Genomic DNA, 14,546 nt, shown 5'->3' with positions numbered 1-14,546 from the left:
GGGTTTTTTTTTTGTTTGTGGCACGCCATTCCCAATGAAACCCGGGGACGGACATGTCCAAGGGAGATAATATACGAGTACGAAGGACGGATTAGGCTCGAGGTATACTTGTAGGCAATAGGCAGGAGATACATAGCACCCGACACCGCCCAAAAGGGAACTGTAGATCTGTAATCGATATTTCGTAGAGTGCAAGGAAAGTGCAACTCCCCCATACCAGACAGAACCAGACCTCGGCATCTTGCGACAACAACAACACATGCATATTATATGCATATGCTGTGCTACTCATCACACCTACCGCATCTTCTCTCATCTATGCGACCCTGACTTTGGAGCAACCGTTTCATTGTCTCGACTGTAACCCTGAATCTGGATTCTTCGTACTCGGACCCGGACACTGCTGAGACTGGATCGGTGACTTGATTGGGACGGATTTGTCCACCTCGAGCAAGCAATGGCGTAGTTTTCAGTAGTCGAGGAACGCGTCGCGAATAAGAGTGGACGAGGATATACCACGGTGAGAGAGCATCTACTTTTAACCAATATCGCAGGTCTCAATGGTATTGGCAATGACAACTACAACGACGACGTCGACGACTCTCCGGCATTCCTTTACTCAAACAGAGCGACAAGTCCAGGTCAGAGACGATAAATCAAGCCAGGAGATTTCATATCTACCTTGGTTATTATCTGATGATATATAGTAAAAGGAACGCAAAAAAGGAATCGCAGTCTATAAGCCGAACGTCCTGATAAAATCAATCTCTTCCCAATATACTGCTCCTCACACTTCCCTTCCTACATTGTACTCGTTTCCTACTTCAATCCAGATCACAATCCGTTCCTCTCCAAAAAGTCAAAAGTCACCTGGTACCCGGCCGTGGCGTTGTTGTGCAGCGTAAACGCATGCCCCGTGTTGGGCTGGATATAGTCCTCCACCACGGCGGCGTTGGGGTACGTCGCCCTCAAAGCCTGCGGTTCGTACGCCCCCTTGCAGTCGCCGTCGCAGATGTAAAAGTCGAATTCGGCCAGCATGTACTGCACCGGTGCCTTAAGGCCGGGACCCTGCAGGCCGATGATGTGGAAGGCCGAGGCCAACTCCGCGACAGGCACGGGCTGCTTGAGCGCGTCGCCGTAATCAAACATCTCCTGGGTGAAGGCCGTGGCGGGATCGCCCCCGAAGAAGAGATTTTGGATCCCGGACTTCTGGCACACGACGTACCCGCTCGGTCGGTCGAAGGGAGGGGTGCTCGTGGCTGCAAAGTCAACACCCCACGACGCCATGCCCGGCGCACCCAGGTATTTGCCGTAAAAGTAGCCGGTGATAATCACCCCGTCGGTCAGAGTGGGATATTTGGCCACCAACGCCGAAGTGAGGAACGATCCGAAACTGTGGCCGACATGGACGATTTTGTTGGGGGCGGTCAACGAGTTGAACTGCGCCGTCGCAGGCTGTGCTTTTGCTGCGAGGCTGTAAATGGTCCCGTTGCGCGCCATCAGGGTCAACTGCCGAAGAATCTCGAGCTCCAGCGGCGCTTGCACCACATTGTACGCGTCTGGATGGTCCGATTGACCGGCTCCGAGGCGGTCGTACGTGAGGATCGAGTATCCTGCTCTGAGCGACGCTTCAACATACGACAAGTTGTCCCGTTGGAGCTCAGGGTCCCAATATCTCCCGTCATAGTGTGCGCCGTGCGTCGCGATTTGTAGAATGTCCTTTTTCGCCGCAGGGGCTTTGGGGACGCACAGCTGGGCGTGGATATTGAAAGTTCCGGCCGTCGTGGTGTTTTTAACGACAGTCTGCACGCCCTGGGGAGTGCTCCAGGTGTCTTCGTAGACGGCCCAAGCTCGTGCTTCAATGTTGCTGTCCACTCTCCGGTGGCCGTAGATGGCGCTATCTGCGGAAGCGAATACCGGGATGTCCAACTGTTTGCAATATCCGTTGGTTCTCTGAGGAGCTTTGACGGGCGAAGCGGTGGCAGTACGAGACAGAGCCAACAAGGCTACGATAAAGGCGGCGGCCATAATGGGCGAGGCAATAGGATGAGTGAGAAGTTGCGGAAGCTTTGATTGTGTCCTTCATCGAACGGCGGCAGCGAGGACAGCATTATATAGTGGTAGACAGTCAGCTCTGCTCAAGTCTGCAATGTGAGGTATGACGTTGCTGCTGGTCAACGACGAGAGTAACTCAGATGTCATGGCTCTGTTGTCTAGGGCCGTATGAATAACGCGCACAATCGGGACAGTCGACTGAGCATGGTTACAATATGGGCCATGGCGGAGTCCGAGTACGCGATGGAGCGACGGGGTGGATAATAGAGCCAGACAGACAACCCATCTCGCAATTGGAAAGGAGAAGCGCTCGGAATTTATCCATCGTATTGCTGTACTTGTTCACGTTGAACATACGAGTGATGAAGCATGTCCCCCGCAAAGACGAGGCTTTCTTTGTTGGTAAGCACCTCATGGTGGACTAGTTTGTGAGGCACTCTGAGAAATTGGGCGACGGTGGGGATGGCGGACATGTGGTCGGAGGGATTAGACCGACCAGGGGCGTATTCGCTTCGCGGGAGCGTATTTGTGGAGTCGACCCTGCAGCGCTATGACAATTTGTACCTGTAGTGGCGGGAGAGGCCGCTAGTGGTTTTTGGATCAATGACGACGGGGATGCATCAGAGCAAAGTTTGTAGGCAGAGGCAGTGCGCAGCAAAAGCTAGTATGCGATGGAGATGGAGAGGAAGAGAAACACAAACTCGGGACTCGCACAGCAAACGAGGCTGATACAACAGCAACAACTGAAATCAATTCAATCCCCACTGGGGCACTGCTGATGCGCATTCAAGATTGATGGTTCAGTGCATCAAGTCAAGAGCAGACAACTTCGGAGGATTGCTATAAAGCGCTTGATCTGGCCTGCGTTTGACACATCTACCTCGTCCACTATCATCCTGATCCATCATCATCATCCTCATCATTCTACACCAACACCTCGGGCACAGACACTCCTTGCGTCCAGTCTCATCCTTCAACAACCAAACCGGCAAACCCTCACTCCGTCTCTCACATCATCACCTCGACCTCCCTCACTCCTCTCTCCAATGGTTGCCCTCGCCCTCGCCCTCGGCGCCGCCATATACTTCACGGCCGAAAAAGTGCGGGACCACAAGAAAAAGAAGGCCGCCCTCAAAGACAAAGACCAACAGGCACCGCCCTACGACTCGATTCCTCCCAGTGCCTCGGCCTTGGAGAACAGAGCGGCCCGTCGCTCCGTGGACCAGCTCCCGCAATATGTGTACAGCGAGCCCCCACCGTATCACATCAAAGACCCGAGTCGCGGGCAAAAGGTCCCCAAATAATCATCTGTCATCCAGCTGTGGGGAGTTGGGGTTTGACAATGCTTAGGCGAGGTCGTTTACGAGGGGGTTGAAGTGGGGTTTATGGATCTTGCAGGCAGGGACAGGGACAGCAGGGGGGTTGATCTTTTACCAGTATGGCGTTGGGGGTTTCTTTATTTTGTATCCATGGTCATACAGCGAGACAAGAGAAGACACCTTGCAGCGGGTGTATCCGTCAGACATGCGAAGGAGCACGTTTGGTAGACGCGGGAGTTGTACAGTGTATAGAATCAATCTAATGTTTCCTATCTCCACCAATCCTCCAATGTTCAATGTCCCTGGCATGATGGCATAGCAATCTTCTCCATAAGTACAACTGTGCCTGTATCCAATCTTGGTAGCGGTGAGGACTAACATCGTCTTTCTTCCTGCCCTTGCGAGGCTACGAGGCTCGGAGAGAGCTGTATTTGGATAGCCGGCGTATAGAGTGTCTGCCTGCAGAGAGAGTGGCATGATGGCATTGCGAAGAGGTTGTTTGTGGTCTAGAACATTAGAACATGCGTTTATTGAATCAGGAGATGTTCGTAGCCAATGCCCCTGCCGCACTTGAGAATTCCGTCTTTCTGTTCCTAGAACGGTGACACCAACAGCGCCGACACGTGGCAAGGCACAACCTCCCACAACCGCAATTCAGGGTCTCTAACGAGAAAGACTAATCTGATCAGCCAAGATGCTGGGACATGCAAGGGGACATGGGAACATGGAGGGTGGGAGGGTTCGCATCGAATACTCAATACTCCAGCCTGACAGGCCTCACGAATACGCTTTTCGCCCTCGACATCGACTCCACTTTTACGCGGATACGCACGCGCCCCATCACCAGTGCCATCTCCCACTTCTGCATTATTTCAACCTCCACCAAACACTTTTCGGCGCCGACGTCAAGAATGCCATCCTGCATGCGACACATGACACTTCGTCTCGCTCATATTCGTACTCGTACATTTGCTACAAGAATTAATTCCCGTTCCCCGGACGATAGGCCTGCGGTCTTCCTCGGCCTCGCACCTCCGCGCCGCAAAGCTACTGAGGAATAATTCCAAAAAACCTTCGCTCCGTCGTCATGGATCACGGACACGCAGCATACGACAAAGGACCCGTCCCTGCTGCGCCTTGCTTGCTGCGCAGTGACTAAGGTGCAACACAGTTCATGCTACGATTTCTCTCCATGTCATAGACGCCACGGCCTTGACCTTGTCGACTGGTACTCCTACGGTGTGATCATGCCCAGCAACCAAGGGTCCAAGTCTAGCCTTGAACGATACGATCTGAAAAAGGCCATGGCTTGTTCCATAAATACAAGTAAGGGGTCTTTGTTGACATCGTTGTTCAAGATCGATGACCAGCAAACTCACTCAACGTTGTTCCCTCGTCTCGATTTAAAAGGCCTGATATACTTGACCTCTCTACAGGTTTATTCCTGATCAACCTCACTGTCTAGAATTACTATCACCTCTCTTCCTCGACACAACTCGGCAGACTACTGCGAGACAAGACAGTGCATCCCAACTCCATCAATCCCCAAAAGGCACCATGACAGGCAGTCTCCGCAAAGAATGCGACAAGGCGGCGCAAATCCTCAAGAGCTTCGTTGGTGCGCGGCATTACCTCCCTCCAGCCTCTCCATGATATGTTAGAACCAGACTGACACACACGCGCAGACAAAGGCCGAATACCCGCACAGGTCATCGCCAACGCCAAAGGGCTCGCCATCTTCTCGGGCTTCCGCGCCGCCATGTACCTCGCCGGGGCGGGCGGGTCTGGGGTGGTCGTCGCGCGACTCGCCGACGGATCGTGGTCCGCACCCTCGGCATTCTCCGTACGCTCGGGCGGCATCGGGGTCGTCTACGGCGTCGACGTGTACGACTGCGTGTGCGTGCTCAACACGCAGGACGCTGTCGACGCGTACATGACCAGCGAAATGACCATGGGGGCAGGTGCGTCAGTGGCCGCCGGCCCCATCGGCGGCACTGCAGACATCAGCACCAAAGAAGTCAACCCGATCTGGACCTACACAAAGTCCCGCGGCCTCTACGGCGGCTTGACCGTCGACGGCACCGTCATCAAGGAACGCCCGAGCATCAACGTCGACGCGTACGGGTCCGGTGTCACGGCGGCCAAGATCCTCCAGGGCGAGACGGAGTGGCCGGCAAAGACGCAGCTGCGAGAGGTCCTCAAGCTGGCCGGGGGGGAGAGCGCGGATGGGAAAGTTCTCGGGGCGATCAGCACGGAGCCGACGCCGGGGGATCTGAAGGAGTGATTACAAGACGTGGCAGGGTATAAAGTGGGAAGATACAGGAATGGTGTTTGCTTATCAACTGGGGTAAAATGGCAATGGGAAGACCATATGGATGTTTTTGTTGTCAACTGGGCGTTATATACTATAGCGCATGGGCTGTTTGGTTATCTTTATAATGGATTATTGCTCTTTGCTCTTTGCTCTGTATATGTGGTGCGTCAAGTCGAGGATATTTCCATACCAGGTTGGAAAGGACTATTTTAATCTGCCGTTAGCCGTGTCGTACGTACATACATACATGCATACATACTCGGTACATAGATAGATACCTAGGAACAATAACGCAGTGTAGACGAATGTGGTAGTGCCGAGTCATGTTTCCGTCCTCTATCGCTCTTGAGTTTAGTTAGGGCGATAGAAATATTGCTGAAGACAATTTCCGAGAGTCGTACTCAGTCGCTCACAGGTAGTATTAGGGACACTTGGACCATGTGTACATAATCCTCGAGGGAAAATGCTACAGCCGCGTGGGGCAGTAATCAATGACTGCCTGACTGCCTGCCTGGGCATTGACTCGTTCCATTGGTAGGTTTGATGATACATGTCAGCCTCATTCCTCACTATCAACCACCTCGTTGGACATGGAACTGGACCCTCTACAACTGGGGCACCAGGGCGGTAGGTCAGGCTAATTGTCAATATGAATCTGATATTGGGAAATCTAGAAAACCTGCATTCGCAATTGGTGCGTCGAATAAAAGTCTCAATGGACACTGAGTGATCAACCAGCCTATCATTATCGTCCTGGCAGGGATGGGACCAAGAATTTGGAATGACCGACACAGGCACAAGGGCGAAAGGGTGGAAAGGGTGAAAGAAATGGATCCTTGATCCCTCAACCCACCACCACCCACCCACCATCCACCAACCGCCTCGCACCTCACGCCTCACGCCAAAGTAGCTAGGCTCTGGCGAAAAGGACGGATGCCGACGTCTCGCTCCGCAGGATCCGGCAAGATATCGGTGGCCCACTCTCCTCGGCACTGCTCGAGATGAACAAGTCCCGCAGAACCGAAGTCCAGGCCCTGGAATGGTTCGGGGAGCTAGAGTGTCTGTACCTGAAGAGACGGAGGCGGACACATGACCCAGAAACCAGAGAGTTGGTGCTAGGCCGGACATGTATCAACCCGTTCATGTGCCGAGACTACATCGCCGTGTCGGATGTGTGGCTGCGGTCTTGACCAGAATCTGCTCTCGCTGACACTAGATTAGGCCACCTGGTCGGAATCTAATGAGCCAATACCTCCCTGCGGCTCGAACGTGTGGGTAGGATCGTGGATGTCTTTGACGTGCCGATTGCATTTGAAAAAAACATAAATGTCTGGGCACGTAGTGCAATGATGGCTCGTCCCGCAGCTCAACTATCCATAGTCAGCATTTTCCTCGAATTAGCACAGTACCGTAAATCTGGTAGTGCCCGTATAGACACTTACACAAAAGCAATTAACACAGGCTTCGGCGGATACTTCCCACGCCTTCTTCGCTAGCCTCGATAGCTCATCTTCGTCAACATTCGCAACACTCACGTCATCGTTATTGGACCTCAGGTACGGGATAAAGTGAGTTTTTGGTGCAAAGTTGCAATATTTTCAGCCGTGTAGCCCTCGGCGGTCTTGTCGTCGACGAAAGACCGGCCACCCGCTTCAAGAATGCGGCGAACAACTTCCGTATCCCACTGCCGGCAGGCCCAGTGCAAGGAGTTCCAGTTATCTTTGTCCACCTGTCTTAGGTTAACTGAGTGCCCCAGAAGAAATCTGAGCGTGGGGAGTGAGCCAGCTACTGCGGCAAAGTGAATGGGAACCCGGCCCTGCTTGTCCTTGGCTTCAAGGTGAGGAAGCAGCACCAACTCGAAGGCGCGCTGGTTTGCGCCGGTCGCGGCGAAATGTGAGGCGAGTTTGCCCTCTACATCTGCATTTTTGACACTGAGTTCCTTATCATCGCAGACCGCCATAATGTCCTCCAAGATTGATACGGACGCAGTGGCCACCGCGCAGTTGAGCAGATTTCCATAGGAGCCACCGGGAATGGTCGGGTTACCGCCCTTTCTGACGAGGAACTTGAACATCTTCAGCTGGTCCTCGAGCTCACAGTCGCCCGAGATACTGGCTTCAAGTGATGTCCAGTACATTCCTCGTGTCAGATTCACATTGACCTTCCGCTTTTCGTGCGCCAGGAGCAGCTCGGCTAGTTCGTGCAAGCAATGAAACGCCACATAATGAATGGGACTGCCAATCTCAAGCACAGGATCTTCGAGGCCCGAACCGTTGGTGTCTTCAGGGGACTCTGTGCAAGCTGACAGCAGACATGAGTTCTGTCGACGAAGCATCCAATTCGCATATACGATCGGTGGGCCTAGGCAAAAGAAGCTCTGGGCCTGTAGCATGTCTGTGGTGATATCCTGCCTGAGACCGTTGATAGCATTCGTGTTAAAGCAGCAGTGTGGTGAGTGGGACCAGTCAGAGGTGACGAGGCGCACAAGCCCGGTGAATCAGGCTGGGAGTCACCCCTTTGCTGCTTCACAACCTCTCGAGTCACCTTGAACTAGCATCGGCTCAGCGAGTTGCCCCATTGGTTGGTGAGCAAACACCTGGCTAGGTTCAAAATACCCATCCCGACGCAAACAATCAACTCCCCACGAGGGCCAGGGGTTGGTTGCGAGTATCGTGGACCAATGTCCCACCAGGTTGACCCCCCACGGTGACGGGCATGCTCAATGGCATTTCGCGTGAGGGGTTGGTTCATGAACAGAAGGGTGAGGCTCTATTTCAAGTCCCATCGAGAGTATCTCCGGTCAACTTCCTGGGCCGCCTTCATTGTCTTGTCCTTCAAAAAATCTACCTCAGCCCTTTGGTGTGCCTCGCCGGTCAAGGTTCTGATAGGACTGGTGCGGGGCAAAGTTTCCGGACTGACCGCCGGCCTCGAACAGGCGAGTAGGCGCCCCCAACTCGACGAGGTCAGCCGCATCAGCCTTGTCTTGGGTACTTTTAGGATGACGTCGTAATACCCAATACTACAACCATTATACAAAACGCGTCCAAGCCCGCCGGGCTGTCATTACATTCCTTCAGTTGCAATTATTTCTTACGGAACTTGGACACTTTTGAGAATATGAACAGCGAACAGCGAACCCACAGCGAAGTTGTGGCATCCCCTCCCCAATAGACTCCAGTCTTCTCAGAGCACACCAAGCGTCGTTCATAATTGTACCAGCCGCTGTTTAGAAGAACTTGGTCATGACTCAGATTGAAGAATTCGAGATTCGCCACTGAGGATTGCGGTATTGTGATATTGTGGTATACATGCGCTATGGTATTTTTCTCACGAGTAACACCTCGCCCGCCTTCGCGCGCCTCGCGCCCTATTTCCCTGGAGATGTGCAGATCAGGCCTTGTCCGAGCTATCGCACAGAGATTTTACGTCAGTTTTATCGTCGTAGTAAACGATGAGAGGCTCTTCGGAGTATGAAACGTACAATAGGCAACAAACAGCACCGTGCGCGCTGGCCGATCGAGGCGCAGATGCTCCCAAAGTCGTCGGTGCTGGTGGGCGCCGTAGGAGCTGTTTTGTAGAGAGTACTCGTCAGCATCAAAACACATTCCAAGTATTCACTGTTATTCCCAAAAGTCCATGTCTGACATCTTTGGGAAAGTATCAAAAAAAAGGAAAACCCTGGAGGGAGGGGGTGGCACTTACGTGGCGCACAGTCCAAGTCGGCAACACCCAGCACATCGGTCGCGCAGCACACGGCCGAGCTGTCGGCGCCGGTGCACAGCGTCACCTGGCGGTCGACGAGGGCGCTTTTGCCCGGGATGGCCGAGGCCAGAGCGGTGGTGGCGCCGGCGGCGAGGGCGATGGCGAGTGTGGTGAAGCGCATTTTTTTTTTTTGGTTTGTGGTGGGTGGTAAAGCAGAGATGGGAGAGGTTGTGAGAGGTTGGAAAGGACCGTAGGTTTGGCAGGAGGTGGTATGGACTCTGGAGATGGGGTGTTGTCTTGAGGAATCAACCAAGTAAACGCTGAGGTGGAAGATGGAGAGAGTGAGAGGAAGACCTTGTCCCAGACCTGTGACAGCTTCCCTTGCACAGCTTTATACTTGTCCAAGAGACAACCAGATAACTACTATCCAGGCATTTGATACTCGTGCCATGATCTGGTCGGTTTCCCCCAACTGCTTGAGAGCTTGGAGACATGGATTCCTTGATCGTCAATGCATCACTTCGCTTCAGCTGAGCCGTGTTTGTGAATTGATGACGATCATCTGTTCCACCGTCCTCCAGTCATACTCATACCTATACCCCAGACCCCATACGACGAGATGATCCCAGTCGCCCAGTGACCCAATCACCCATTGCCAGGACACTCAGTACTGAGTAATATGTAGGTACTCCGTATCTAGGTAGGTGGGATCCCAGCCCTGCACGACCGTTGATCGACGCACTAGTCTTGGGTGCCAACGTCGTCGTACCTGCGTCGATCGCTGTTATGTGTGTGTCCAAGGAACCGAATCTCGCCTTTACTGCGTTAAGTAGTTGATCCGGTGCGACAACAGGGGCCTTCCCATGGAGCGAGTGCGGTAAAAGTACTCGTCCCGTAAGATGGTGTGCCGCTGTGTGGGTGGTCGGTGGTTGCTTCTCATCCCCCTGGTCCCTGTATAGTTTGGTTATATTCAACTTGTTTCCAGGAAATAGACGAGCTGAAGGGCCCAGTATAGCCAACATCCAGGAACAAATGACGTTGCATTTTAACCAGGAGATCATCACTGTCGATCTTTGTGGGGAGAAGATCGACAAGGCTTGCTCATACCCCGAGAGGGTCCTGAGACATTGTTTGACTTGTCTGTGTGGGGTTTGAGCCACTCATTCACTGCCACTCATCTGCCAGGAACATGTCCTCCGTAGACAAGGCACAGATTGACGGACAGGGCAGGTTTAGGAGAATTTTAAAAAAAACGATCGATGAGCATCCATCCACCCATCCATCTCTTCTTATTTGCCCCCCGGAAATTATCCCTGCGCTAGTCAGGGCCTGCATTCTACCCGTCTTCCATGCTGCCATGGTATTTGAACATTGTCCATCTTACTGATACCCTGATTTCCTGCCCGAGGTCTCTCTGTGAAACACTTCATGTTCAGAATCAGGATCAAGGATCTTTTCTTTAGGCAAAGTGAGGCGAGGCGAGTCATGTCAACACCGAACACTTGGACCGAGTCCCGAGTACCGAGAACCCTCCTGTACATAGCTTGATAGGCACGTACCAGGAAATCGAGAGAGTTGTTGTGATCGTCGGGCAAATCCCAGCTTCTACATTCCACATTCTACATACCACATTCCACATAAAGCGCATGGGCAAGGGCAAGGGCATACATACTCTTACGTAAGAGTAGGAAGCAGGCATGAGGCAAAAAGTAATGTCGACGGTCGTCAACACTGATATGTAGTTTGCTACTATAATTGTACCTCGTAGATACGAGTATGTGGGCACATTGCAGATCTCTCTTTTCTTTTCCCTTTGTCCTGTCGTCTCATTGTCCCAGGCCTGTCATTCGCATACTGTCTCGCGAGTATTGACCAATTGCCATTCGGTGGCTGTAGAGCAGGATGAAGAGGGCATGACATGACGCCGCTCTCATTGTAGCCGTCGCCGCAGATCCAAACTCATCCCCAACACGGTAACGCTCGACAAGGCCATCATCGTACCCGCCGTGGACGCATCGACCGTCCCAAAACCCAAAAGCTCGCTGCCACCCATGGCCAACGCAATCGCAAAGGCATTATAAAACACTGCCCAGTACATGTTCCACCTTGCCTGGGCCATCGTCTTGGTGGCAATCGTCATCAGCTTGGGCAGGGCGCCTAGATCGGGTGTCATGATGATCACGTCGGCAGCGCAGGTTCCCAGTGCCAGCGATGCTGAGTCTAGGCGACGACCAGACAAGGGTGAAAGGGAGAAGAGAATGCCAACATCCGCCGCAGCTTGGGCGGGTGCATCGTTTAAACCGTCGCCCAGCATCGCCACGACACTTCTGTCGCCTTTCTTCGCGGAGGATAGTCGTAGAACCGAGTCAAGAACGTCGAGTACACCAAAGCCATTGCTCACACCTCTCTTAGATTGGCCTTTGCTTTCACAAGCACACTGTGACCGCACCGACACAACCAAGTCCCTCTTCTCGTGGGGTAGAGATTTGGCAGCAAGGACCGGTATCTGTAACTGCGACGAGACTCGATGTGCTTCTGTCTCCGAGTCGCCCGTTAACATGGTCAACTTCAGACCCAGCGCCTTCAGCGATTCGATAACCTGGGGGGCTCCCTGGCGAATGGTATCTTGCAGCGTAAAGGAACCTGCGTACTTGCCGTCGATGGCAAAGTAGACCTCCGTTGTTCCTCTGGCGGCTCCAGACCGATCTGTGGCGGCTGGGGCGATGGAAATGCCACTCTCGGAGAGAAGACGGCCGCTGCCAATATGCACAGTGTACCACGCCATAGCCGCCCCCTGGACTTCTGCATACACACCCTTGCCTGTGATGCTGGACACGTTCCTGACTCGGGCAGTACCTGGCTCAGTTTCTCTGCCACGACCCTCCTTAAACTGTGGCACTGCAAGAAGCTGTCTGACACACCACTGAAACACCGCCCGAGCAACGGGGTGCGCTTGTGAGACCTCCCTCTCCGCAGCGCTCAAGAGGCTGTAGCATAACTCCCTCTTCCCCTGATCCGTGTCAAATGGCTCCGCAAAGGTCTCATGCGAGATCCGCAGTCGGCCCTCTGTCAACGTTCCTGTCTTGTCCATCACCACGTGCGTCAAGAGAGATAGGTTTTTGAAAGCTTCCACTCCCCCTGGGAGAAGAATTCCCGACGCATACGCCACGTCGACACCGGCCATAATCGCCGAAGGCGTCGCTAAGCCAATGGCACATGGACAAGCTGAGGCCAAAATGGCCATTGCTCGCTCCGATGCAAGGTTGAGTCGATCAGTGATCGGCAGTGAGTCTGCCGAGAAAACAAACGTGTATACGAAGCCCAACATGGTCAGCACAAGGATCGTTGCGACGAAATACCTCGTGATGAGATCTTCTGTGGCTATCCCTGGCTGATCGTCCGAGCCCACGTTGTTCTGCGCGCGATCATACTTCTGCTCCGTTGCCGCTTCCACGCTTGCCACAAGTCTCTCAAGACTCGAGTCTGCTTGGTCTTTTAGGACGACAGCAACGAGTTCAGCAGACAAATTGCGAGTCCCCGACATGAGGAAATCACCAACTGTTTTGCGCGATGGGAGCGACTCGCCACTCATGCTCGCCTCATCCACCAAAGACGTTCCACGCACCACGTAACTGTCACACGGGATGAGACTTTGAGCCGAAATATGATATGTGTCCAACGGCTCAAGAAGATTTGTGGGAATCCGAGTCAGCATGGCTTCGCCTCTCTCATCTGATTCGGTATCGCAGTCCTGCAACCGCCCCTCCAACAATACAGTCTCGAATTCGACTTCTGACTGCAATCGAAAGAGACGGGCGAGCCCAGCCGCACCCTGTCTCCGCAGCGTCACGTCGAGATACCGGCCCCCGCTGATGACCACTGCAAGAAAGGACGCCGAGGAGAAATAAGTTTTGGTGTTGACATCAGAAAGACCGTGGAGGACAATGTTGAAGAATGAAAGGAAAATGCTCAGCAGCAGTGACAGAGACAAGAGAGTGTCCATGGACAGGCTCGGAAGCTGCAGCCGTTGTCGAGAGAAACAGTTTGCCCACGCGTTGCGATGGATCCAATTCGCATGCACAAGTTGGACGTAACATCCAATGGCAAGCGTGAGTAGGCAGAGTATCGGATCCAGGGTATTTCTGAGTTTGGCTGTCATGGAGACCTTCCTCACCCAATCAATAATAGCTATGGCTGTAGCCCACTTTGCTGCCCCATTGAAAGCTTTCTTCAAAGCCTGCAGTTCTTCCTCCCGCCGAACGAGTTTGAGATTCTGGGCGGCAGACCCACGATTGTGCTGTCCAAGCACCTCGGCGGTGTAACCTGCGTCTTCAACGGCCGAAACCAACTCCGCTGTTGACGTTTTGGTGGCATCGTATATCACAGTGGCTCGAGACAGTGGCAGAGACACGTTGGTTCGGATGACAGCTGGGACGGATGCCAATGCGTGGCTCAGGGTTGATACGCAAGCGGAGCAGGTCATCCCCGTAATCAACAAGCGAATCGTCCTTAGTGGTTCATTTTGGAGTTTCTCCCCTTGCCTTGGGATGGTATCGCCTCTGGGAGCTGCTGCCGGCACCTCCTGGCCCGGGTTTATGTACGTGTGGAAGCTGGGAGGAGCATATGGGTCGGGATCGGAATCGTTGTACTTGATATCGACGAGGCGAATGTCGAAGAGCTCGCACGCCTTGATGATGCGGCTCATAAAATATGCGGTAAACACACAGCAAGCCATCTCTTCTCGCGAATTTCGACCAGAGTGTACAATTCGGCAGTCCTCATTCAGTGTCCATCAGACAGGCTGTCACCCTAACTGCAGTGAGTCGCCGTGACAGCATTTCTTGAAGCGGTGTTTCAGGGGAACACCTCGATCTGAAGTGCCAGGATATTCTTCAAGCCATAGTTTATCGAAGTCAGTGCCTACGTAGACACCGTTCTCTTTCGTGAAATAGAATGCAAAGGACAAAAGTTCAACACACGCTGTACAAGAGATCGAAATGCCCCAGATGTCCAGGATAAACTTCTGCATATAAGGCATTAGTCACTCCGCCCCGAGTCATATACTGGTATCTCGACTGCAAGGCCAGAAATCGAGTCAGTCGTGAAGACGACGTCGTTGCAAAGGGAAAACCGAGGTTAACCGAGGAGACACGTGA

At 53.2% G+C, this 14,546-nt stretch overlaps 6 protein-coding genes across 6 annotated transcripts; 2 read left to right on the top strand and 4 right to left on the bottom strand.

Annotated features, from left to right (window-relative positions):
* Positions 1-834: 834 nt before the first annotated feature.
* On the bottom strand, positions 835-2,028 carry Z517_10875 (uncharacterized protein; the record flags this gene model as incomplete). The annotated part of the gene is made up of 1 exon (XM_013424484.1): positions 835-2,028. The coding sequence occupies one exon, from the start codon at positions 2,026-2,028 to the stop codon at positions 835-837; it is 1,194 nt and encodes a 397-aa protein (XP_013279938.1).
* A 1,073-nt stretch (positions 2,029-3,101) lies between these two features.
* Z517_10874 (uncharacterized protein) lies at positions 3,102-3,359 on the top strand (the record flags this gene model as incomplete). Its single annotated transcript, XM_013424483.1, has 1 exon — positions 3,102-3,359. The coding sequence occupies one exon, from the start codon at positions 3,102-3,104 to the stop codon at positions 3,357-3,359; it is 258 nt and encodes an 85-aa protein (XP_013279937.1).
* A 1,572-nt stretch (positions 3,360-4,931) lies between these two features.
* Z517_10873 (uncharacterized protein) lies at positions 4,932-5,658 on the top strand (the record flags this gene model as incomplete). Its single annotated transcript, XM_013424482.1, has 2 exons — positions 4,932-4,992; positions 5,060-5,658. 2 exons carry the CDS (start codon positions 4,932-4,934, stop codon positions 5,656-5,658), a joined length of 660 nt encoding a protein of 219 aa, XP_013279936.1.
* A 1,582-nt stretch (positions 5,659-7,240) lies between these two features.
* Z517_10872 (uncharacterized protein) lies at positions 7,241-8,080 on the bottom strand (the record flags this gene model as incomplete). The annotated part of the gene is made up of 1 exon (XM_013424481.1): positions 7,241-8,080. The coding sequence occupies one exon, from the start codon at positions 8,078-8,080 to the stop codon at positions 7,241-7,243; it is 840 nt and encodes a 279-aa protein (XP_013279935.1).
* A 975-nt stretch (positions 8,081-9,055) lies between these two features.
* On the bottom strand, positions 9,056-9,571 carry Z517_10871 (uncharacterized protein; the record flags this gene model as incomplete). The annotated part of the gene is made up of 3 exons (XM_013424480.1): positions 9,056-9,094; positions 9,170-9,255; positions 9,391-9,571. The coding sequence occupies 3 exons, from the start codon at positions 9,569-9,571 to the stop codon at positions 9,056-9,058; spliced, it is 306 nt and encodes a 101-aa protein (XP_013279934.1).
* Positions 9,572-11,320: 1,749 nt separating this feature from the next.
* Positions 11,321-14,125, bottom strand: Z517_10870 (uncharacterized protein; the record flags this gene model as incomplete). Its single annotated transcript, XM_013424479.1, has 1 exon — positions 11,321-14,125. The coding sequence occupies one exon, from the start codon at positions 14,123-14,125 to the stop codon at positions 11,321-11,323; it is 2,805 nt and encodes a 934-aa protein (XP_013279933.1).
* Between the last annotated feature and the right edge of the window lie 421 nt (positions 14,126-14,546).

Source organism: Fonsecaea pedrosoi (genome assembly GCF_000835455.1).
Source record: "Fonsecaea pedrosoi CBS 271.37 unplaced genomic scaffold supercont1.7, whole genome shotgun sequence".
Lineage (NCBI taxonomy): Eukaryota > Fungi > Ascomycota > Eurotiomycetes > Chaetothyriales > Herpotrichiellaceae > Fonsecaea > Fonsecaea pedrosoi.
This window is presented reverse-complemented; position numbering and strand designations above follow the sequence as displayed.